The sequence below is a fragment of the Rhyacophila brunnea genome, unplaced genomic scaffold (assembly GCF_057557595.1).
Source record: "Rhyacophila brunnea isolate RB1 unplaced genomic scaffold, BYU_Rbru_1.0 scaffold_5, whole genome shotgun sequence".
NCBI lineage: Eukaryota > Metazoa > Arthropoda > Insecta > Trichoptera > Rhyacophilidae > Rhyacophila > Rhyacophila brunnea.
The window spans coordinates 22,713,669-22,740,754 of NW_028233170.1; the positions used below are offsets into that span (position 1 = coordinate 22,713,669).

At 35.7% G+C, this 27,086-nt stretch overlaps 2 protein-coding genes across 5 annotated transcripts in view; one reads left to right on the top strand and one right to left on the bottom strand.

The window, feature by feature from the left end:
• LOC147066170 (uncharacterized) overlaps nt 1-8,012 on the top strand; it is a 43,544-nt gene extending 35,532 nt beyond the window's left edge. The window contains exon 4 of the mRNA XM_085955848.1: nt 7,359-8,012. Coding sequence (XP_085811974.1) covers nt 7,359-7,368 — 10 coding nt within the window. The 3' untranslated portion in view covers nt 7,369-8,012. The remainder of the gene's footprint in view (nt 1-7,358) is intronic.
• LOC147066171 (uncharacterized) overlaps nt 1-27,086 on the bottom strand; it is a 63,227-nt gene that overhangs the window by 23,345 nt on the left and 12,796 nt on the right. For 2 of the 4 annotated variants that reach the window (XM_085955843.1, XM_085955846.1), the window contains exon 1: nt 21,338-21,565. The exons of the other annotated variants lie outside the window; for them this stretch is intronic. The gene's annotated coding sequence lies outside the window, so the exon portion shown is untranslated. Of the gene's footprint in view, nt 1-21,337; nt 21,566-27,086 lie in introns of those variants that run through there. 4 annotated transcript variants of the gene reach the window in all.

Here is a 27,086-nt window from a genome sequence, read left to right on the forward strand (position 1 = left end):
CAACCACCGGACAAACAAGAATACGAGCTAAGAAAAACGTGGTTTAAAATCATGAATAATATTGTTGTATTACAGTATTACACCATGGATGGAAAACATTGTTCATGTACAGATAGATGTTCTTGGTCTGGACTTGACTAGGTCGGCTTTAATTTCAAACGCGGAATCCCTTTCAGTGATTCTCAACCTTTTTGTTTGGCGGAACCTTCTGGTCATTTTCTAGTATCTTTAGAAACCTCTACCTACCTGGGTCGATGCCAGATAGGAAAATTACAAAATATACGTGCAAAAAGTAGGCAGTGACATACCGAGGCTAAGCATCTTACTAGTTTTGGTCTTAAACCCTATAAGTAGTGTATAAGCGGCGCAGGCGAAAATTTGGATGGAATGGTTGTTTTAACATATTATCTTTTGCCAAAAGCCATCAGGTAGGTCAATAAACACAGAGTTAACAATAAATAGTACCTATTGTAATAAATAATAACTATTAACGTCATCGTGCAAAATTTTAACGCATTGACAGAAAAAAAATTAACAGTAGGTACCTACCTGCATAGTAAGCGGTGACGTTCATTACTGATAACTGGATTACTTACTTGATTTATTTTTAAATATTTCACGTTAAAACCTTGTTACTTCATTAGATACCTACCAAAATTGTTTTGCGAATTGCGAATGTCAGACCCAGGATTCGAAACTTAGACTACGACATTAGCCGCTCAGACATCGTGGGCGTGGTTAGTCTTGAAATCTAAATCGATATAATTATATTAAGTAGTAGGTACCTACTTATTAAAAAAAACATGTTATGCCTGGTTTAGAGGCCCACTTTTGAATTTTCTGACGCATCTGTAGCGTCATTTGTGTCAAAGAAAATCGGCACTGGGTACACACCCAAATTACTATGGCAATTTCAATGTAGGTATGTGGATTGGAAGCAGATAGCTTATGTAGGTACTACCATAGATTTAATACCTAGTAATTGATAAAATTAATCTTCAATTTTTAAATCCTTCCATTTGAACAGATACATTCTACGACCTACGTCGTAATAGAAGACCGCAATATAATAAAAGCAGGCTTAGAAAAAATAACCATTCTTTGACCGGCTGTTGGAAAGGTTGGCGGAAGTCGCGATTCTTCGTATTAAAGTACCTAGCGTCTACATTCTGTTGTGTGTGTGCTCTGCAGAGAGGAGATTAACACACGCAGCGAGTCTTTTTTTATTTGCGCGCTCCAGCCGGCTGACGCATCGCCCTCCTGTACATTATTCGTCAGCAGCTGTGCTCGGGTTAGATTTTGCCGCAGAGCTGTCCCAAAGAGGGGCCATCCTGAGTTCGTTTGTCCTGTTCTCTTGCGCGGCTGCATCCCTGTCAGAGGTCGCGCCTGCGCCGTCTACCACTACTCTCAACGCTGGCCATTTTAAGATTCCCTATTCTTCTCGAGCACGGCCGGGGGGACCTTTTCATTCTAAAGAATATGGTTTTATTAGACTAAATGCGAGCGATGAATGCGATGACACAACTCGAGGAATCACGGGTGAACTTATTGTCGCCAATGACGTATGTGGATCCCTCGCAGGCACTATCAATAGACCGGTTTAGACTAAGTACATAGGTATTTTTGTAAAGGTCAACGTATCGAGCTTAGGGAAGTTTTCTCCTGGTACAAATTGTGCTATCGATTCGGTTCTCTCTCGGATAACGCTGACTGATTGGAGTAGCAACGTGACACCAACGCAATGCTAGAGGACGTAGGTATAATAGTATTACAGAAAAGGCATCAAATGTATCATATTGTATCCCTCCATAAAAATGCATAGATACCTATAGTACCTAATAGGAATGATAATTGCGCTTTCCTAGGATCGTGCGTTATAAAACTTCCATTGATCGAATCATCAAAATTGACCCCCTTACCTTAGAGGTAGGTATCTAGGTACTATTGTAAATAATAAATGTTGAATTCAGAATACCTAAGTGCTTTTGCGTAATTTACAATTTCCACTGCAATTCCATAATAATTACCTATAAATAATGTTAGATAATGTAAACCAGTGGTGTACATGTGGGTGTTGAGCAGCGTTGCCAGGCGTCCCGATTTTTGCGGTACGTCCCGCTTTTTAAGCAAAAATAGATTGTCCCGCGCGGGACAGCAAAATTTACGATTAGGTATTCAACAAATACAAATAAGCTAGGTATTTAGTTTAAGACAAAAGAACGCAATGGATGCATGCATACGTGTTAACACACTAATTTAATTAATTTTAAGCATACTCTCATCTAATTACTATACCGAACGAGTATTTTCTCAGATGAATTTAAAATGGTCAGATGCAAGAAAGAGAATCTGATGTTCTATTGAATTGATAAAATCAGATTTACTTGTTCAATGCAACATGATATACCTACTCATGTGATGAATTTGACCAATACAAGAAACTCTTCAGGAAGTAAAATCTTCAGCCAAGTACAAATAGGCGAGTGTCGGGAAAAAATATTGTTTAATATTATTATATTCATAGTTAGAGTTTTGTAGTTTGTGGAGTGTCATTTATAATTGATATTATAGAGATAAACATTAGAAATAAATTGAACTACTTTATGCGTCTTTCGGTTGTTTCGCTTTTTGCTCCTAAATCCCGATTTTTTAAATTTCACATGGTAAAAATCCCGATTTGGTAAAATAATTATATGGTAACGCTGGTGTGTTGAGAGACATTAATTTATCAAAACAGTTTACTGATTATCTAGGTAGCCAGCCGCTAATGGGTGATAGCAGGGAACTCAGAAATATTATGAATTGAAATAGGTACCTAACGGGTTTGGAGCAATAGGCAACCGATCTCGAGTGTGGAAGAATATGGGATAAACTTAAACACGTGTCAAGAATACGCTTGTCCTTCGTTCTGACGGTTTATGCACTGACGCTCATTCAATATTGATGTATTTGAAGGTTGCAATACACTATTGCACGTATACCTATAATGTGTGGTTCATTTTCGTAGCGTCAAAATGTAGTGGGGTATCGTATAGCCTGTCGGAATTCTATTTATCAATCTGTTCTGTGGGTGATAGTTATAATAATTAGGCATACATTGTAATGTCTATCTCTAATATTAAACTAATTTATTATCCTTCAATTTAATATCTGTCATATTGAAATAATATGTTTATAAAACAACGTGCATTATATTTTACGCGTTTCTAATAATCTTTGATAGTTGTTTATTCTAGCAGACACTGTCTATTTGCAAATTAAAGAATTTTGGGTATGCCGCCGCCCTCCTGACACTCCGGTAAATTTATCCAAAATATGGTAAGCTGCCCGGGACAGACATCTGAATGAATAGACCTAATGCCGGGTCCACACTGGCAACATGTCATGCGATAACCTCGTTAAATTTTACGATAAGTATGATAATTATCGTAAAATTTCTTAAGCAATTATGATACCTATCGTAAAATTTAACGATGTTGTCGCGCGACATGTTGCCAATGTGGACCCGGCATAACGATCTGCAACTCTACAGCAACACAACAATATAGGTACCTTAAATCATGTTTTTTTTTTTTTTAAATATTACCAACACGGAATGCCCATATGTTTTGTGATTGACAGCGCTACTGACTTTATTTATTAATTTATATTTATTAATTAATTAATTTATTTATTATTTAATAATGATTAATTTATAAATTTAAATTATGTAATAACAATAACATTGATAACATGTGAAATCCTCGAAGCGCTTATGCAATGACATAATGTCATTGCGCTTATGTGATAAAACATCTTTTGAGAGTTTAAACTGTATGAAATTTCTGGAAATCTAGATGAATGTTGGAAAATAATAAAATATTGTGAAACCTTTGTTATTTGAGTGTTTAATGCGGGGCGGGGGGATATCTCTGGACACGCCACTGGCGAAGCGCATGACTCGAGCAAAAACCACACGTTATTCGACATGTGAGTGCTTAGGATAATCGTATTCTTGGATTGGTGTCACTGCGAGTAAAATGTAAGATGACGCTTTCCTCGGCCGTGCGCAGTGTTCATTTCACGGAGCGCAGAAAACCGAGATAACGAGTGCCGCCGTGGTGTTCTTATCGCGGATGGAAGTTAGTTAGGTAAACACAACGGCGGCCATGTCGTAGGTAGTGTTGGCTCTGACAAGTAAAAATAATACGGTCAATACCTCAATCCAATGCCAGCGTTATTGCATAACATGGATACTGGAGCCAGAACATAATAGTATTAAGATTGTAAGTATCCTACAATGTTTCAAATGCTTTTCGCTGTAATAGACAAAAATCGATAAAGCAGACTCTTTGATTTTGGTAAGTTCCGTTGATGTTTATCTCATTCAGTACCTATAATATTATGTTTATCGGTTACGACATTCACGTGGTTACATATTATCTGCTACATAAATACATCAAAAAATATACAGTGTCCGTCTTTAGGCAAAGTGCCGCCCTTACACAAACTGAAAATGCCGCCCCATCAGGTTAGATTTAGTAAGCCGACCCTAATTATTAGTCTTTCAATACACTCTCATCGGCATCTAGATTTTTTTCCGCAGCAGGAATATATTGTTTTATTATTTTGTCATTTAGTACCGGAGTAATATTTGCGTCGGATTCAGTATCTACATATTGATGTATTTGTAAATATCATAATTTAATGATTTGGGAATGTCTTTCAACGTTTAATTGGTGACATATCATTAACAGTAAGCTGGATTTATTAATCGAAAAATATTTCTTGAATTTGCCGCCCCTATGCGACGCATAGTCTGCCTGCCCCCACCTCTGTCAATATCTGTCCTGCGATATGGAAAGTATTTTAAATAGCATATTAATTATTAAGTGACGTCAACGCAAACATGCTAAAGGCTTGCTAAAATTGCAAAAAGCTTATAAATAAATCAACTAAGAACAAAGTGGTTAGTGCAGGGTTGGTTTTAGGTATATTAAAACGATTGAGCGCGACCGGGTTTCGCGCTCTAGTCTCGTGCATGAGAAGACACTCCAAACTTCTCATTACCAAAAACCACTGATGTTTGAGAGTACCTATGCTTCGTAGAGCTTGCTCAAATCATCAGTTGATCGTGTTGTGTACCTATATAATTTTCTTGAAGATTTTTGTTGCATTTGTCAATTTAAGAGTTTAAGATAATAAAATAGGTAGGTACGCACCTAACGATTTTGCATATATTTTTAGACTACAAATTTAAGGGGTCGGCATTCTTAGTCTGCCCAAGGGCGGCACTTTGACTAGGGTCGTCACTGCACCTATAAGTGGAGTTAAAATAGTTAAGTTCCACATTGGAAATTTGACCTCTGCCTGCATAACGATCGGGCCTAGCATTTACTAGAACGGACCCTGAGTATCAAACATCTTTGTTCACATTCTTCATTCACGATGCAATTAGAATTGGTATTGAAATTAAAGGAAAAATGCTAAATGTACCATAAAATTGATCACATCAGTGACGTCCCGTGTGGTAATGCAGGTACGTAATGCGTTGCTTAGGGTGGCAAGTGAAGAAACAAAATAAGATCATTCCTACACCTTTTGAAAGGAGTAGTAGTTTTCCATGAAGCGGGCGATGCGGTGACTTCGTTAGGAAGTACTGCCTTCTTAATTTTTAAATTTCACAAGGGGGCCTCCAAACTTGTCAGTGGCCCAGACCCCTACGTACCTAAAATCACCGCTTTTTTAGAGTGGGTTTCGTGGAAATGCTCTAATCCTCGATAGATGAATTGTATTTTTTTCAAGATTTTTGTTGGATTTGTTACATTTGTCTGTATACGATAATTAAGTGGGTAAGTGTCAGTGGCGAGGGGTAGAGGTAGGCTGTTAAGATTCGACATAAACAATGCACACTAAGCCTTGTGAGTCATACGTCTTATTTCTTTCCATTAAACTTAGATTACAATTTGCAGATGGTATGGGTTAGTTTTTAAAATTCAACTAAACCTTGCCTAACCAAACCATAACCATAACAGTTTAGGTATGCTATGGGCGCGATCCAAAAAAAATAGTGCACACTTTTTCAGTCATACTTATTTGTTTTCTTTGAATTAAGAATACATATTATTACAGATGGTGGTGGTTAGTTTTTTTTTTAAAGTTATTAAGCTATTCCTAAACCAAGCCACAATCAATAAAACATATTATTCTATCTATAAAATGTCTAAAACTATGTATCGTTTAATCATGGCGTAATTTTAGATATTTTATAAATAAACGTATATAACCTAACCTAACCTAACCTTTAGCTACCATAGCTTGGGTAGGCAGGGTTTAATTGAATTTTAAAAACTAAGAGATGCTATATACATACAGATTGTACCTTAGTTCAATGAAAACAAATACGTTTGACTGACAAAGTTTCATCATCAACATCAGGGGCGCGACAACCCGGTGTGGGTCTTGGCCTCCTCCAACAGCTCCCTCCACCTGTCCCTATCCAGTGTGGCCGCTTTCCAATTCGGTACCCCCAAAATACGACAGTCACTGGCAGCTATGGAGCTGTTGGATGGCCAACCAGCGAATCTTTGGCCTGCCTCTTCTTCTACGCCCTATTGGATTGTTGACGAAGTTTAGTGTGTACTATTTATGTCGGATCTTAACAGCCTATCCACACCCTTCGCCACCGATAGGTGTGAACATTTTTGCATACAATGTTAGATGAAAAAATACGGCGAAGGGCGACACTGGATCACGTCATAGTCATAAATAATAATTCATATATCGCCGTACACCAAAAGAATCAAGAGTTTCAGGTCCAAAATACACATTCAATAAAATAATCTACCAATAAAATGTAATCAGTTATCTATCAAGTCGACCTAATTGCGATTTCTGCAATATGCCGCAATTCTCAGAAATTTGGTCAATTGGTAAAATATCTTTGTTGCTGATAACACGGCGAAGTTTGCGCAATGAATAAATAATAAAATTATTATCAACCGCCATAATCATGTTTTTTACCTTTTTAATAAATTTACTCGTTGTACATTGTGATTATGGTATGTTGTATTCTGGCGCGCACACAAGGGGGAGCGGGGATTCTAAATGAGGGGTGTACCTATTTTCAAAGAGAACTTATTCATTCCACTACTTGACGACAATGAGTTATGAATGCGTGAATTTAAAGAATAAACTAAGTATTTTTTGTATACATAGAAGAACCTAGTAACATTCAATTCAGTAAAAAAATCACCTTCAAAATCGGTGTTAGTTACAAAAGTAACTTATTCCAATACAAAAAAACATATATAACATATGGAATAAGTTTACTTTGAAAATTACACCCCTCAAATGTACTATTACTTCTTCTTCGTCAGGACCTCATGACTGACCGATCGTGACCCGGGCAGCCTTCTCAGCGGGTTGGCTTATCTGGACTTTCTACGAGACTGGAAAACCCGTGGCACTCATCAATTGGTGTAACTATCTGGACATCCAATGTTTGCTTTAATATTCTGATGCGGCATGTCTAAAAGACAAGACGGCAAAACCGGACACTAATGATCCTAATAAATATGACTGTTTAAGTCACGCGCATTCGATATCTATTCACTTGTCGATGTGACAGTTCACCATGACTCGTAAGTGAACACCCCTTGTATACCTTAGTGTTTCAATGTTGAAGTCAATGGATCTGCTAGATTTTATTAACCGTGCCCCCTCTCGCGGCCTTAAAGATCGATTTAAAAAAATAGTGTAATGTGTTTTCAAAATGGACCCCCAAATCATTTTTCTGTGTGCGCGCCTGGTTGTATTCGAATTAAATACATATTGCAATATCTCAACCACATTCATCCTGGTATACGTTTGCCCTTATCAATTAAATAACATTAGATCCGTATTAGTAGGTCTTTCGGAATTAAAGTTTTAGACATACAAATTCTCATACAATACATTAATAAAGTCATGGAGTAAGATATTACTAAACATCCATACCTAATTTGAAAACACCTCAGGAACATACCTACTACAAAAATCTTTGAAAAAAATACGACACCGTTTCCGTCAAATGTGCTTAACCAATTGAGCTATCTGCGTCCTACCTAATTATGACGAAATTCACTAGTATCTAGTCATACAATACAAATACAAATGAAGCCTTTTACAAATGCCGTTAATATTGGCAATCGGCTTTGGTGTGTTGTTGGTGTTTTCAAATTATATAATATTATGTTCAATAAAGAATGTTGGGCACATTCTGTAATATTGTGAATTATTCGTTGAATAACAAAAAAATAGTTCATTCTATAATTAATCATTTTATTAACTAAAATAGAACACAATAGGTGGCTAGTAAGTACGACTTAAATGCACATAGTTTAATAACGATCAGGACCGGTTTCCTCCACTAGAACATTGCCAACAGATATGTATACACATAGGTTTTGTTGAATCGTGAACACGTACCTACGTAATTACAATATATATTGGTCTTGATTTATCTATCTGTCTGTCTGTAACGCATGAGATAAAAGATATGTGAATGTGTAGGAGAAAGCTCGACAGAGAGAAGATGTATTATGGTGAGAGAAAATATACACGTAAACGCTAATTCTAAATTTGAAAAATACAGTGATACGCAAATAAACGAATCGTTTATTTTAATCGGGTCGTGATATAAAATAAATTATAGGATACTATCATAATAGTTTGACGGATTTTTACAGTACAGCACCTACTAATATATCGCCAAATCAAATAATGTTGAGAGGTGGCGCTGCCACCTGGTATTTTTTTTTCTAGTAATATTAATATTTTTAGATAATTTATAAAACTATACAGCTTCCCAACCGTAACCAATTTTGACAGCAATATGGGGCTTGGAAATTGAAAGTTGAGAATTGGTTATACGTTTTATGGGGGATAGAATTTATTGGTCCGTGTTTTATACAATTAACAAATTGTATTGAATGATTCATGATTATTGAATGACGTAAGATTTGTCATGTCGAATTGTCTTGTCTCCCCAAAGCGTAGGAATTTTTAACGTAGACAAACAGGCTCTACGATAGAACGAAGGCTTTGCCTTCGCTACGGCGAAATATCGTAATACATAGATATCATGAATATACTAAACTAGGGCCTCGTAAAATATTTGATATTAATAAAAATGTTGCAGAGAAACTTCTCACATGGAGAATGAAAACAAGGCAAAAAATAGACCGTTAATTTTTATGTTAACCATGTAAAATAATGTCAGATCAGTGATGTCCCGTGGGGGTAGTCAGATTGAGCGTCGCTTGGGGGCGGCAGTTACTCGAAGGGCGGCAAATCGAGAAAAATCATTTGGTATAATATATAAAAACAGCTACCTCAACTATCTATCGAAAATATCTTTCCATTAAAAAATCAGCTCACTAGTTGGAAACAAAATGTATTAATTAACATAAAAGGTTTAACAGGATTGTATTTTTTTGTTGAGTTCTCGATGTCTAGTTTACATCCGTTGCCCTTCGACGACCATGGTGACGAGAAACGAAGAGTGCACGGATGATACAAAATACTGTATAAAAAAATGGGGCGACATTTTGGCGCTGCCCAGGGGCGGCATTTTGTTTAGGGACGTCACTGTGTCAGATACTTGTGGGCAGGAACGCGTCAACGGTGGCTACCGTCCAGGTGCCAGCCAACAATCCCCCCCCCCAATAAAATTATTAATTTCCAGTGGAACTATGACAAAATTCCGGATTCGAACCCGAGTCCAGGGTGCCGTAATAAGATGAAACATACATACATAAATACCTACCTAATAAAAATAAGTCAATACTAAAAAAACACATTTGTAGAATACAGTGACTAGCGTATTTTAGCGACTACGTTATTGTACATAATGAAAAACATGAAAAATATTTTGAAGTAATTCAGCATTTTTCATAAAAATCGCAATGATTAGAGAAGCAATCAGTGTAATTTAAACTCCCCCACTAATTGGATAATTGTTAACAAACGAAGAATAATTGTCGCTTGCAGCGTTAATTTTCCCCAGTTTTCTATACAATTTAAATGGAGTATTTTCCCCAAAAACTAATAACATCGGAACGAATTGGTAGCCAGAACCATAAGGACGTTTGTAATCTTGAAATTATTTTTTCACTAAATATTTTGATCGCCAGTAATCAGTATGGAATATGGTCCTGTGTAGGGAATCCAATCCTGGGATCCCGAATCCCGGACAATTTTCGATATGTATGAATCCCGGGATTAATTAACATAATACCGAAACCTTCGGGATTGATTTTTTATCAATCACAATCAATAATTAATTAGTATGAGTATAAAATTATGTTACTGAAGTGTATGTACCTGCACTACAGGCTCACGGATACACGCAATTGTAAGAACACCAGAAAAATAATAAATTCGTTCATTTAACCAGCTAGACGCCACTGACGTTCTGGCACGCGAACGGCGTCTAACCGCCAGTGCCACGGACGTGCAGGCAAGCACTTGTTTCTACGCCGAATTGTATTAATGTTATTATTAATTTTCTTTTATAAATAAAAAAAACGGTTTTACTTTCACATTTATCCATATTACAATATTATTTACTCCATTAAACCCATGTATTTACAAGATTAAACGTACACAATATTAACATTATATGTCTTAATAGTACGAGTATCTATAAATTTAATTATACTAGACAGTTTTGACCGATTTTATCAATGTTATCTGTATAAATAAAAAAATATATTAACTAGATATCGAAAAAAACGCCAATCCCGGGACCAGTCCCGGGATCGTCAAATTGTAATCCCGAGAACCCGGGACCAAAATTTGGTTCGGATTGGATTCCCTAGTCCTGTGTAATCATAATATAATATTTTATTACCTTGCTTTAAAGAATGTTCCCTCTAATTTTGAGTTGCATGGTAGGTACGTGATTAAGTATTCTGGATGTGGATTGTAAAATATTATATTCTTGTGACATAACGACAGACATGGAAAAAACAATTTATTTTTCAATTCACAATTATTAATGTTATTACGTGCGCTCTTTTAATATCTTGAGTGCGTACATCCACTCCTGCGATCACTGTTGGAACGCATAGTATAGGTACAGAGAACAGATTAATAAGACAGAAATGTGAAACCCAATCGCCGTGGATCAAGGCTTTAAACACGGATTCGGGTTATTAATTTATGACGGTCAGGTCATACAACTCAAGAAATACAGGGCGCGCCGATGTCATTATATTATGATACATACTAACATAAATGTTGAAAATAATTCTTTCACATGTGTTTAAGTTAATCTCATATTTATCCACACTCGAGATTTAAACTTACAGTCTCACCCGGAGGGTAAACCACTTCCCATTATTTTTGCGTTCCCTGTGATCTGCAGTGTCCAACTCGTGGACAATTTTTCATGGAACTATTTGAATTTAATTAATACATTTTTATTGGACTTTGACACTTCAGTGAGGTTGAATTAAACAATAACACACCTCTTCCGTATAATCCATAGACTACATTCAACATGCTTATTATATTTAGGGAAAATGAAATGCCATAAATCAAATTTTCGATCAGAAGTAATTTCAAGAAGTGTAACGAATCGGTGACGTCATAAATGATTTGCAATCAATTATAAAACTCGGCTATAATATCATTATCTTTGCTGTCATCCTGCTGATACATATCAGAAGTCAACATGCATAACATTATACTATCAGCCAGCTGTTTATGAAATTTTATTTTTATTGGTAGGTATATCTACTGCTGGCGAAGTCACGGGATTTAGAGATGAATAATTTGCACCCGTGTTCCTTGTTCACATACTTTTCTGCAACGGTCATTTTACATGAAATGTAATTATTATAAGGCACTCGCCTCGTCACAAATTCTGCGAGAGGACTTCGTATCTACGGTAAACGTCCGCAAAATGAAGAAAAATAATATGTAAAAAATACATGAAACCGAGACGTAATATATTTACGAAGAAATGTATATTCTGACAGATAGGTACGCGTCACGGTATTTTAGAATACCCTAGGCATGCAGTATGGACGCTAAACCAAGAGATGTCACGGAGACTCGCAGCTTTCGAGATGTGGCTGTATAGACGCATCCTCAAAATTCCTTGGACTGACCGGGTGACAAATGTTGAAGTTCTTAATCGAATGGGGAAGGACAGAGAAGTTCTACGTAGTATCACAACCAGGAAACTACAATACCTCGGCCACATTATGAGAGGACAAAAGTACAGCATTCCGCAACTTGTCATTCAAGGAAAGATCAATGGTAAGCGTAACAGAGGACGGCGCCGCATTTCGTGGCTTAAGAACCTCCGTGATTGGTACGAGTGCAGTTCCACTGAACTGTTCCGAGTAGCAGACGACAAATATAAGATCGCCTTGATGGTGGCCGACCTCCGCTAGGGGATGGCACAATAAGAAGAAGAAGGCATGCGTGATGTATAAATAACGTAGTAGGTCCCAGAATGGAGATTGAGATTTTTAACATGTTATTATTAACGGGTGTGTTTTAAAACGTTTACGATAGGATTTGTTGCAATGAAGCTCCGCAGATTGGTCGAATGCGACTTTTTAGTTTGAAAAAAACATCTGGTGTTGCTATCAACAAATCGAATGCATCTCGGGCTGCGAGTCGAAGGCGCCAGACCGCATATGCACACCTACGAATTGGTTATTCCTATACCGGCTCGCCGGTCGCCGCATCCAAATATACGTTTCGAGAGGTTACGCGCGATCGTTGCTAGGTAGGTGGGCGCGGTCTTCATTTGCAACATCGGAACGACGTTCCTAGAAGGTTTTATTTATGGCTGTGTGGCAGACGAGGTGAGTTTAGATGAGAGAGCCGGCTTGTTTATGGTTGGGGTTTGTCGGCTTGACGTATAATCATTTAATTGAAGCATTTTGCAATTAATATTTGACATTGAGAAAATTTACACTGGAATGGTATTTTTTTTTATTGTAGGGGGTTCAATCAGGGCCTTGTACCTCTACGTCATTAAAACTACCGCTTTAATGTATTATTCACGTATGTAAATAACGAAAATTTACACCACCTAATCAGGAGAGTTCAGAGAATTTTGGTTGCAATGTCTGTCTACGTCCAGCAATCGATAGCGGGTAATGATATTGAAATATTAGTTGTGTAGTGAAATAAACAATACATTTTGGCGCTAATTTAGTGATAAGAAGTTACCATTTAAATAGTTAAATAGGTACTAATTAATCACCTAGGTAGGTCATAGATAACAAATCTGCACATAATAATCTGCTGATAAATAAATTATGTGGGTAATGTTAATATTCATTACGGCGCTTGAGGATTTATGATAATCAGTCAGTCAATCACAAAGGTCCTACTATCTGAGGAATAGTTTATTGCAATCAATTTATTGGTTGTGTAAAGATTTAATAATGAATACGATGGAAGACAATAATAAATTAGTGTCACCTCAGTTCTATGACTGCATAATAATATATCTACAATATGAAAAAAACTTCTTAGATAAAACGATGGAAATACATTAAAAAAAACACTTGTGATTATGAAGGCTTCTCAGTAGTCGAAGTTAATTTGATAGTACGATAAGTTAGCATCCTGTCATAGTCATACTGAAGGCTCCGTGTATCGACAGTCATATTTTCACATTACTTATTTACTGTTTGCTTTATTTAAGTCCTATAATATTACTCTTTTTAGAACTACTTGCTAAGGAACATAGTGTGTTTAATGTTGAAAGAATGGACAAGATTTTTCTGAACGACGATAAAGGTAAAAGTTACATTACCGTAACGAGAGTTAGCGGGCCTTGCTTACTATAGAAAATAAATTTATTTAAAATAGTGAGTACAGTGAAAACGTAACAATACAGTTTTAATATTAGGCAATAACTAGAATGCAGAATCTGCGATACCGCTCTGCTTCCTGGGGGCGCCAGAGCAATCCAGGGGCGTGGTAAATAGCCTTGGAATCAAAACGAGGGCAGAAGAAATTTTTGAAAAAGTGTTCGTACATGTTAAGTATATGTGTTGTGTAACATACAACTTAACCCTCTTGAATGTGGACACAAATATGTCAACTAAAAAAGAAATTGAGTAGAAATAACTAATCGCGACGATTTGAATACTACTAACAAAAATAGAGCCGAATTGGTAGCAGCGCACCAGGCTCATCCTTATCACCAGGATTAATTTTTAATGTGATTTGTAATTTTTATTCTAATTACATTTGTGTTTCGTTATCTTAATTTTCTGTATTTAATGCGAAAGTTACTATGGCTGATTTTAATAAACAATTTAATAATTTAAACATTAGGCCATCGTATTTGTAATAACATCTTTCTTTGCGAGGTACGTTACGTAGGTTCCGTGCAAACGCAAATATGATAATGCATCTTTGCGTTTGTTCGCTTAAAGGGTTCTAGGGTTAGCGTTGAGTTTTTTTTTTCTAAAAAGGGACCAGTGGTTTAGATAAGTTTGGGAATCTTTAATCTAAATGGATAAAAAGAAAACAGGGTAAACAGTATAATGATTCATTGATCGTGGATCAGTATAATTATCGGGATAATAAGCGTTGCCATATTTATTGTCAGTGTACATCACCAATTCAGAGAATGAAACATCAGCTAAAACTATCAACAAAATATATACATATAAGTACAGCGCAGAAAACTGGAGTATCTTGCACGTGTGATGGTATCCTGTGAAAAATAAAATCTCTTACATCATATCATACAGGGGAGTACTGAACTGCATGCATAAAGCGGTTCATGGTAGAGGCGAATATCATAAGAATCTAAGAACATTAATATGGTTTCATAAGATAACAATGTCGTTGTTTTAAAAACGGGTATTGCTTTGGCGATTGCCAACAATGCCAACCTTCGTAGAGGAAACGACACTTGCCGAAGAAAGCCCATGCCAAGTCAATGGAAATCTCAAATTTAATCGTACCAGGTACCAAGCTGCGATTATCATCGATGGACTTAGGCAATGTGTGTGCGCTTGAATGTATTGGGTCTTTTATACGGTTTGATAAAGTTGCCAAATAAAAATACTCACACCGCAAGCAATGCAGCAGCTGTTGCAGTTGTAAGCTGAATGGTGAATGCAGCTGGGCTCAGAGGTAAATAAATAAAGAAATTGTTAATGATCGAGATCTTACAATTCAGGTAAGTGCATGTAACTATATATTAATGTGTACTTATGTATCACATTAAAAACTGCCACTTTATAGTAAGTACTTAATTGTATTCAATAATTTAATAAATTATTAAAAAATAAAATTAATTTAATAATTTAGTATGAAAAGTGTAAGTGATACAAATAAGTAGGTATGTCTTTCATTCTTTTTTTAAAACTATAGATTCAAAGGCTGCCAATTTTTTTCCATCCGCGTCGGAAAACAAAAATTCAAGGTCATTTAAAATGTATAATAACAAAAACCGATAAGTACCTACACATATTATCCAAATCTAACAAAAATACGTACACATTCTATATATTGTTTGCTATTACACAGTATATATTTTCTAAAAGGCGCCAAAATCTTACGAAAAAAGTACAACGTAATTTTAAATCAGGTATCAAAGTAAGTGTAAATTTTAATAAATGTTGATACCTATATGCAATTTTCTTTCATGATTTATTTTCATTGAAAATATGGGTTAATTAGCTAATAGAAATGGGCATATTGTTTTATTTTAAAAATAACAAGAACTAAGGTTTAACTCTAACCCAACCAGTTAAGCTTGACGCACAAAAACATCATATCATTTACTACTAATACTGAATTGTGGGCATACAGGTTTTTATAATTAGACACAAGTTTGATACCTACAACTTTCGAACAGTCTGTATACAATGTTTATTGTTCATCGAACCGATGCATCTTGGTCTGGACTATTATATAAAATAAACACATATACAATAATATTAAACACTTATTCTGAACAACCATTGGCATTCTACGTGGTATGTTACTACTTATTAGAGAGATATCTGGAGTTCAACATTTTTCTATTGACGGAAGTGGTAAGTAGGATCTACAATGATAGATACAATATTATGTAGATTCTACATACGTACATTTGGTGTTGTTCGTTAATACAATGAATGATAAGTAAATAGCTTGTTTTCCAAAGAAAAAAATGAATTATCAAAACAATATGAATGTTGGTAGCGAGTTGTTATTGTGAAGTAACGCAATATAATCATAGGGAGGGGAGATAGGTAGGTGCGTGAACTATGTAGGTAATAATTAGCCAGTAATAATAATCGCAACCACTATACCTACTAACTATAGGGTTGCGATTAGGGAATCCAATCCCGAGCCAAAATTCTGATCCCGGGATTTCGGGATTACAATTTGACAATCCCGGGATCCAAGGACTGGTCCCGGGATTGATATTTTTTCCATTGTTAATATAAAATTTTTATATTTACAAATAACATTGATGAAATCGGTCAAAAATAAATCTAGTATAATTTATACTATTTAAGACATTTATTGTTAATATTGTACACGTTCAATCTTGGAAATACACAAGTTTAACGGAGTAAATAATATTGTAATTTAAATAATAATGTGAATTTAATAGGAGATTGCTGTTTCTGATAGTAAAGACTTAATGAATGGATTAGCGAGATTTAAAATAGTTAAGCAAATAATCATGGCGTACTTATGGCCTTTCCGCTTCATAAATCTAATTAGTCAGACAAATATGAAACTGCCGTAAAACGTATGATATCATGGTGGAATTACTTTGTTAAAAGTGCGAAGCATTGTTTTTTTCCAATCTTACCATTTTTAATAATTTATGTGAAAAAATAAAATGAATCGGCAACCTACACATGGGTATAAATCAAACTTCATTCAAACTCAGTTTATTTCTAATGTAGTATTTTTTTTATTAAAAATATTTTTTCTGTTATATTTTCGCTTTTATTTTATTTTCCATAAAAATTGATAAAAAATCAATCCCGAAATCCCGTGATTATGTTTATTAATCCCGGGATTCATAGGTATCGAAAATAGCTCGGGATCTAGGGATCCCGGGATTCGGGATCCCGGGATTGGAATCCCTAGTTGCGATTGAGATTTCTCGTCTCGAAACATGAATCCTACTAGGAGGGATGTTAAGAGATATGATATTGATACTCCAGTTTCTCACCGTCCGGCATGTAGGATAACTTGAAGCCTGAATTCCAATACTTGAAAAAAGTTCTCGACTTTGATTTTGAACAGAATTAAGTTAAATTCACCGGAGATTTAAAGAGATAAAACAAGTTTTCGAATTTAGTATCTGGACGGATTTATTTAAAAGAAAATTCAAAAAACATGTTATAGACCTACCTACAAACTTATCTGAAGAATGGGTTGGGGAAGCCACTGTCGAAAACTACCCAATCAAGACTCGCAACTGGACAGAATCTGACATTCGAATGAAATTTTCAAAATGGCATCCTATGGTAGTTCGTAGTCCCATTTTTGGGCATTCTACAGATAAGTTTGTAGGTCTGTAAGTATATACCTAAAATGAACAAATTCTCTAGAAATCAATAGACAATAATCATGAATTTGAACATCATTCGAGAAGCTCTCAGTATGTATAGGTACCAGTACTCAGTATAACCCCTGAATTGTACCTATCTTATTATTCCCAATGAGTCAGTTTTCATAATATTTTCCTGACCCCAGTGTTTTACCCACAGTCTAACTATGTAATATTAATATAGGTATTATTTTGGGGTTAAAGATTGAATCGAAATATATGCAGTGATAGTATAATATACGACAGAGCTTGTAGTACCACAACATAGCTGGTCATTTCGCGAACACAACGATCATTGTCGCTTTCCCTCCACGGATTGTTCGATGATATAACATTTATAGACGTAGAAAATAGGATACTTAAAAGCACTAATTACTTTATTATTTATAGATGCTAATTCATCATGAACGAGAGATAGACCATTCTCTTCGGCAGGTTATTATACAGATCTTTCAGATACAATCTTTCGAGAACACGGATACGCGTGTCATAGTTTGGAAAAATCGTACTTACTAACAATTTTATTATATTGGCAACATAATTATTTGAATTTATCGCGTTGGAACAGTTTTCTGTTTTATCAGAACAGATGTACTTATATTGAAAATAATACTTTTAGATAATGGTTTAATAATATACTTAACTAATTTTATTATTATTATGCAGATGTCATATTCCTACAATGTGTATATGGGGATATGTAAACTTTTCAAAATTCGTGTTAATTAATGTGAGAAAAATGAATTGATTTAATTTGATAAATGGAAGGTAGTTATTTTCATCAGAGCGTTGGAGCGGAGCAGGAGCACGGAGCACTGGAGCAATGGAATTTTACCCGGAGCAGGAGCGGAGCCGGGGCACCGAAAATTTGTAGTGCTCCACTGCTCCGGATGTTTATTTATTATTATTAAATTTTCGTCCAAAATCCAATGAACATAGTATATTTTGACACTTTGCAACACTGGAATTATTTGAAATATGGTAACACTGCCGAGTGGTAAATAACCTCAATTTTTTGACAGAAGAGGCAAATAATGAGAGACGATTTGCTGTTGTTTTGTTTAATAGAATTAATAATGAAAATGGCGATTATTTTAAAACTACTTATTTTTATTTTTTAACATTTGTATAAGTACATATACTTATTAAAACTTTTTACTTGGAGCGGAGCAGACCCTGGAGCAGAGCCGGAGCAAGTATTAGGTCCCGGAGCGGAGCAACTCAAAAAGGGTCCGCTCCAACGCTCTGATTTTCATAGCATCAATAAACAGTTAGTAGCCGGTTGACTGGTGACTAATAATAAGTAATAAACATAAGATACTTATTTAGATAAGTATTGCAAATTAATTAATAGCTTTGTACTCTTCCAATAATTTATTAATATCACGCATCATCTGCGTATTGAAATAATATGACGTTTTGAAGGCAACAGAAGTACTTCGGTGCCCAAATAAGCAATAGAACAAAGGTGATTAAAATATGACACATATGTGTGTAATTAATAATTATTGTCACTACTTGTGCTCGACGCTTTCTTTGTAGTGTTGAATAGCATATTAGGTATGCAATAATTATGTGATCAATTTAATAATTTTGACTAAACTAAAAAATATTCGGAGAGTTGAGACCTTCGCAGTGACGTCCCTAGACAAAGTGCCGCCCTTGGGCAGACTTAGAATACCACCCGCTTTCATTTTTAGTCTCAAATTGTATGCAAATTTTTTGGGGACCTATCGACCTATTTTATTAGTCATCATCTACAGAGGATTAGAGACGAAACATATTATTATCAAGCAGTGGTGTTTTTAGGAACGTGGAGGTCTGAGGCGCTGACAGGTTAGGAGGCCCCTCGTGATTTTTTGTCCTACGCAATACACTAATAGGATAATATGTTAACAGAATTTTATTGCTACCATTACTTTTCAACTAAAATGTCGGCACTTTCTGAATCAGAATCCTTTTCCGAATCGACTGATTCATAGAAAACAGCCAACGCTCTTATAATGTGTAATATTCGTGTTCGTTCCTTCATTTGCCGCCTCTAAGCGCCCCCAAGGGACGTCACTGTCACCTTCAAGGTGTGGTTATGTATCAATACTGAAAATCCCTTTGACGGAATGACCGACGTTGACATAATGCAAATTGAACGAATGGGAAAGGGCCGATGAGTTCAAACTACAGAAGGTACCTCGGCCACACTATAAAAAGACAATAAATTAATGTACATTGTAGGTACCTATTTCCCAGCTAATTATCGAAAGAAAAAATCAATAACGTTATGTTGTAAAAGAAGATGCCGCATTTGAATGGCCACGATTGAAACGTGTATATAATAAGCCAATATAGTGAGATCGCTCTAAGAATGGCCGACCCCTGATAGAAAATGATGGAAGATAATGTTGTTTTTTATCTACTGGAAATGTTAGATACCAATCTAAACCTAAATATTATAAAATTAAGACACATAATCGCCTCATTCGATGGAAACAAGCACCATTTCCTGAAAAAATATTTATTTAATAAATGTGTGTGAATGATACAATACTGATATGCTCGCATCCGCGGTGGAAATGCATTGGATAACTCGAAAATCATCAATGTGCAAGGCACCAGAGAGCACTCTGAAGTTTTGACTGCTTGTGTAAATTAAGTTTATTATTTCGTTTGTGGAACCAAGAATGCACGCTATATACGTAATATAATACGTATTTAATATAATATTATAAAGTCTTATGTACCACTAAATTATATCCAGTGTTAAATAAAATATTGCCGGATCGCTAGTTTTTTTAATAATGCATATAAGCCCCTCCCCTTCACTTTTGCAAAAGCACATTTTTCAACAATATGTCAATGGTTAGGTATGTACACGAATAAAGTTAAAAAAAAGCTTGATATACGCCTTGGAACTGAACCGGAATTGAACAGACTCATCATTTCTCACGCCTCCACTTCTTTGCCCCCAATTTACTGGGTATAAATATACATATTTATATTATATTTTTCCCCACATTATAAATAAATAATAGCAACGATATGTTTTTAATATTTACGTGATTCCATATTATTGATGATAATTTTATTGTACCGGAGCGTCCTTTGGTCTGGAAAAAAGTCTTCTACCCGGCCCCACTACACCATTGATTATATATTATATCTATCGTATTGTAATCCCATAATACTAAATTGAAGAAAAGAAAAACCTCGACATATATTCTAAAATAATGAAGAATTCAAAACAATGATCGCTGATGTACCTACACTGAAATATTGTATTGAACCACTGATTAGATAAATACGTAATAGTTGACCCAGAAGCCTTAAACTTAAGTGTGCATACTGTATAATATTATGTAAGTATTTTGAAAAATAATACTTTTTCAGTTGGACATCAAAATCACTGCTACGCCACTGTAAATTTTTCGCGGTAAAACTTGTTATAGGTACATTAAAGATTCAACAAATCGGGAAAACAACGCTAGTTTAGATTATGATAGTAAGACTATTGACAGTTAATTACATTTAGGATGAATTGTGCTGTTGCAGAAATGGCAATAAATTATTGCTGCGCCACTGTCGATACTTCGCGGAAAAAAGAGTTAAGTGAACGTGGATTGAAAATTCAATAACACAAGTGAATACAATAATATGAATTGTATGCAATTACGGTATAGGAAAGTAAACATAGTTATTATTGACAAAGATTCCCAATTTGTAATGTTGTAATAATAAATATAGGTAATATAGGTGACAAAAAAATCATACCGAAGGCGTTACAGCAGACGTCTGCGACGGCAACAAACACCACACCAGTGACGGCGGTGCCCATGAGTGTCACAGGTCTACGGAGGAGGGAAGAGGGGCCACTCTCCGCACTCTTCAGTCCTCGTCGGAGTGATAAGGCGAAGACGTTAGCCGATACTGGCGAGTACCGACATCTGCGCGGCTGATAAGACCGCAGTCGCTGGGTCGTTCGGTCTGCGAGTTTGTGACAGGCGATGCGCCCGCCGCCGTCGCACGGTTACGTATTGAACAATGATGGCCGTATTACATCGCAAGACCCGATTATAGCTACTTCGAGCCTAGTGGTCATATTACGCCCCAAGATCTGATCCACTTGCACGAAGTTTACTAGTTGCCAACGAGTGAAGGCGACATGGTGTTGTCGAGAAATATTGCGTATTTTTGCAAAAAGGAAGAAAATAGTCAAAATACAAATAACTAAAAATACGGTACAAGTCGGTTATGAGGAAGCCAGCGGCAAACACATTATGAAAATAGCCGATATACTGGATTATTTGTTGGGTTGGGTTAGTTTAGGTTAGGTTCTTGAATTCATGAATTTGGCCGAAATCGGCTATGACAATTAGCGCGGTTCCCGCCTGGCTTCCCCATAACCGACAAAAAATACAATACAACAAAAAATAACTGAGGAAGTCTCAATCAGTATCGATCTGAGGTCTCAAATATTTTCGGAAAAGTTAAATCTTAATCACAATAATTAAGTACCACGAAAATTTTTATACCCACCGTGGTTTTAAAAATGTGTGTTGATCCAGTATACGAGCCCAATGGGGCGATTGGCCAACAAAAATCAACGGAAAAAATATGTACTCCGTAAAGGCCCATAATATGCTCATATGAAGGAAGTTTCGTTTACTAACGCATTTTGACGACTAAAAACTTAATTAAAATTGAAATATGTACGAAAATATTGAGTAAATTATAAAAAATATACTATTTATAATTTAAATTACACAATACGAATCGCATATGAATCTAATTCAAAATGTATTGTGGCACTTTATGTGTATAAGAATTATAATAACGATATTGAGTGACATATTATGTACTTATTTATTTATGTTGTATAGATTTATAGAATATTGCTTATTATGTTGTAGAAATTCACGCATAGAAGCCACCATTGTAGGTCGCATATCTAATTCAATTTAGTCTTTGTCTTAACTTGTGTCTTCCCGAGTATAATTCGAAACGGTGCGATTGGAATTGTCGCAAAATTGATATCTCGGGTTAGGTTTAATTGAGTTGGGTCGACAGATGTAATATCGCTATGACATCGGCGGTCGTCGTCGAGGCGATTGGGACCAAGGCCGAGAGCGCAGCGCGGCGGCCTCCCCTCCCCCCTTCTTCAGGTTCAGCTCGCTTCTTCAGCTCGGCGGCTGCGGATGGCATATCTCTGTCGCAGTAACTAGGCGTGCGCGTCTTCCATATTCTCGCTACTGTGCTGATCACGCAGACATGAACCGAAAATAATTCGTCGGGCACTACGCCGCCGTGGCCCACACCGAGGTACATTCCGAACACACAATAATTATGATTAACACAACTGTGTACTTGGTAAGTGCATATTATTGAAAATTAACAGACAGGGATCGGTTGCAGGTGGGCCAATCGCCGGAAAATAAAATGCAGTGATGTCACTAGCAACTTGCCGCCCTTAAACTTAGAATACTGCCCCCTTTCAAATAGTATGAATATTCGTTAGGTAGGTACCTATTTACCTATTTTATTATTTTTTTCTCTAGCTAGGTATCTTAAACAAATAAGACAGCAAAAATATTTAAATTAACATAGGTACAGTCTTACAAACTTAAGGTTCAAATAGACTATATGACGATCGGGCACATACCTATATGCTAAGAGCGTTTTAGTGTCTATGATCAAATCTATGCCATTCCGACATATTATACATACATATTGTATGACAGCTGTGACATCCTATTTACACTCTGTGACACCCTATGACACAGGACGCGAACATAAGAAACGGGTTTTTCGACATATATATGACCGATCGTCATAGAGTGTATTTGAAGCATTATGTAAAGAACGGTCAAAAATGGAACTGATGGAATGAATGAATGAATGAAATGGAATGAGAACTACCATATGGACGCTATTTTGAAAACGTCATTCGAATGTCAGATTCTGTCCAGTTGCGAGTCTTGATTGGGTAGTTTTCGACAGTGGCTCCCCCATCCATTCATTAGATAAGTTTGTAGGTCTGTACACACCTTCTACTGATAATAATTAGAGCATTTACACGAAACCTACTCTCAAACAGTGGAGGTGGTGGCGCTGAGAGGTTTAAAGTCACCCTTGTGAAAAATTAATCCGGTTCGTAGTGCGATAAGAATAGAATACACCAAAAGTTATGTTTTAAGGATTTCTATGTGTTTCGATTATTTTATAAAATAACCTAAGATGTCGATACTTTCTAATGAAGTAACCGCATGATAACTGTCACTGCTCTTAAAAGTTGTTATATTTGTATTCGTTCCTTCATTCGCCGCCCCTATGCAACGCCTGATCTGCATGTCCACACAGTACGTCACTGATGAAATGTATACATTTCCGCCACCGAAAGACAATAATTTTACTATATCCTATGCACATTATACCGTCCTCTCTTTGACTTCTGATTATGAACTATTTTGTCTGTTTTTGATTGAATGATTCTTCCCGTAACGAATTCATGAATTCGGGTCTAATATTCTTTCGATCGAATGGATGGAACACAAAATTATTAACCTGTTCTGTAGTTTTTTACATTCTTCCAAGCCTTCTCCTTACAAGCCTCAAAAATTCTTATGAATTTCTAAAATATCCCTCGAGGAAACCTCAAGGATTTATCATACACCGATTTGTGTAAGTATAGTTATATTTTCAACCTACAAAAATAGACATTGTCACCATTGACTTTTGTTCAAATAGAGATAGTAGTACTAGGGAAAGTTTATTGGCACCATGCCACTAAAAATCAATAAACAAGAAACTAGTATATTCTATTCTATCTTCTTGATTTTCATGCAAGACGTTATGACAAGGATTATATATACTTCATAAACAAAACGATATAATATAATAATATATACCAGTAGAAAATGATTATTATGGTATGTTTTTTTAAGAGGTGCCAATAAGCATTCGCTGTAAACTCACTTGGAAACTGGAGACACATCAAATTGGACCAAGTCTGTGAATATTTTATCGCCTGCGATTGGCAAAATAAAATACTTAATAGGTACTCTTTGGAATTTGGACTCTTTGGCATTAGTATTAAAAACCTTTGCTTGAGGAAAACCTCGTTCGGGCAGATGTTCCAGTGGTGTAGACAAACTTATTCTATTGACTTTTATAATATCTGAATTTGAAACTAGGTGGCACCCGGGACTTTATTTCCAGGTTGGACGACGCTCCGGCAAAAACAGTTTCAGAGATAGACGTTTTCAAGAATAAATAAATGTATGTACTTAGATTCTTAGATATGGTCATTTAAAATGAAATCAATACAGTTTTTCTTCGTCGTATTTTTATTAATGCTGCAACATGTTGCAACATTTGATAATAGCTGAATGAAAATGTATAGTTTTTTTAATGAGCAATAATATAATAAACTTAGTTTTCTGGAGAGTTTATAAGTTTATTAAACGTTGCATTGCCGCCCTCGAAGGAAAATTTTTGAACGCGCCCAGTTGCAATGTGCACACACAAGCGGAAAACAGAAACCGTATGAAAAAAAATCCTTCATTATTGGTCAATGGATTTGTTCTACAACACTCTACGCCTAAATTAATTTTGAGACCCTATCGTAAATGTTGTAATAGTGCTATTATCTCAGATTAATTTAAATATCTACATAGATTGTGTATGACAAGATAGAAAATTTGAGCCAATTCCAAGAATCGACAATGATAAACTCATGAAACTACCGACGAAATCCTTTTTTTAAATTAGGACGAATCATCCCATGATCGTTCCTATGGCTATTTTACCACATTTTCGATTTATCTATGCCTCTAACTTAACTGTCATATTTTTATTATGTTAAGATGACGTTTCTTTCCTATTTGATTAGTTTAGAATTAGAATTGTCTTAATGTTTTTTTTCCCGTACGGGCCCGCAATTTATAAAATGGTAATATGCATTTATTCAAGACTTTTGAACTTTCTGAAGAGTTTGACGTCCTCGTGAGACCATCGTCCGACACCATGAGGCGGACACGTCCTAGGCGCGTAGGATACTCTCTGATTGTGTTATAATTACTACAAGCATGATTGCTTAAGATGTTGATGGCGTTAAATTTTAATGATCTGATAACTGTGATGTCAAATTGTGATTACTGATTAGTGATTACACTGATTACTGATTACGTACTGATTGTAATCGAAGTTCTTACAATAATGGGTAAGTATCTACATACTTAATGGATACATTAATTACATACTTAACAGATTTGGACGAACCATGGCCAACAAAATATAGAGCCGCATTGATTAAAGTAGTTATTAACATATTGAAAGTAAAAGAAGCAACGTAGAAAAAGGAATCACATAAGATATTTAGGGGGTCTTTACTCTAGAGCAGTGGTTCTTAGCCTGGGTTCGGTGAGTCAGTTTCAGGGGTTCGGCGGAGGTCAAGACACATACCCATGAAAATCATGTGTTAATGGTTTTGTTCTTTGAACACAGTGATGTTGATGCACGGTTAATTTGGGTCTAGGACGATTTGGCACCGGACAACTGGACGCCACGGATTTCGAAAATAAATAGACGTTAGGTACTTATAGGTACTTAAAAAAAAATCAATATTATTATTTATACTTCAATGATTACATTATGATTTAATAGTTGGTAAGAATGTAAATATTCAGACGTAAACAATGATTTAATCGTGCATATGTTTAAGTTCCAACGAAAAAAGAGTTTTTTATTTTATAGGTATAAAGTCTTAGGCATGGTAATTCTCAATCCGCGATAAAGAATATATTATGTTAAGAGTAAAATGAATTCAAACTACTAAGTAGTAGATAGAAACTGATTAAAATACCTCGTCTACACGTGTCTACGACAGTGCGGCGTCCAATTGTCCGGGGGCCAGTCGTCCCATTCCCGTTAATTTTGTGCACCAGTAAAATATATACCTATGTTTTGAATTTGAAAAAAATCATATTTTATTTTTCCAATTAAGAAGGGTTCGGTGAATGCGCATATGAAACTGGTGGGGGTCAGTACCTCCAACAAGGTTAAGAACCACTGCTAGAGGCCCTCGTGCGTAATTTTAAGTGCGAACGCCACCTCATCCTGAGGAAGAAATCGTACAACATACAATAGAAGTTATCAAAATGCAAGAAATGAAAATATAATTAATATTAAATTCTACTGTAAAATTTAATATTAATTATATTTTCATTTCTTGTAAAATGGAATTCTACCAAGTAAATGCTAACTCAATTAATTATCAAAATGCACTAGTATTATACATCTGATTGGACAGCATACAATAGTATGAATGCATTACGCACAGTCATCGTTTTGCATCTGAATAATCAGTGACCCATTTAAAATGCGAATACGATAAAACAGAAATCTGTTTCAATATACACGTAAGTATAATGATGAGGATAACGTTAGTCCTTGCCCATTTCCATTTATTAGTCGGATTTCGAAAACGTATAGATGATGTTAAGTATTTGGTTAAATTTGAATA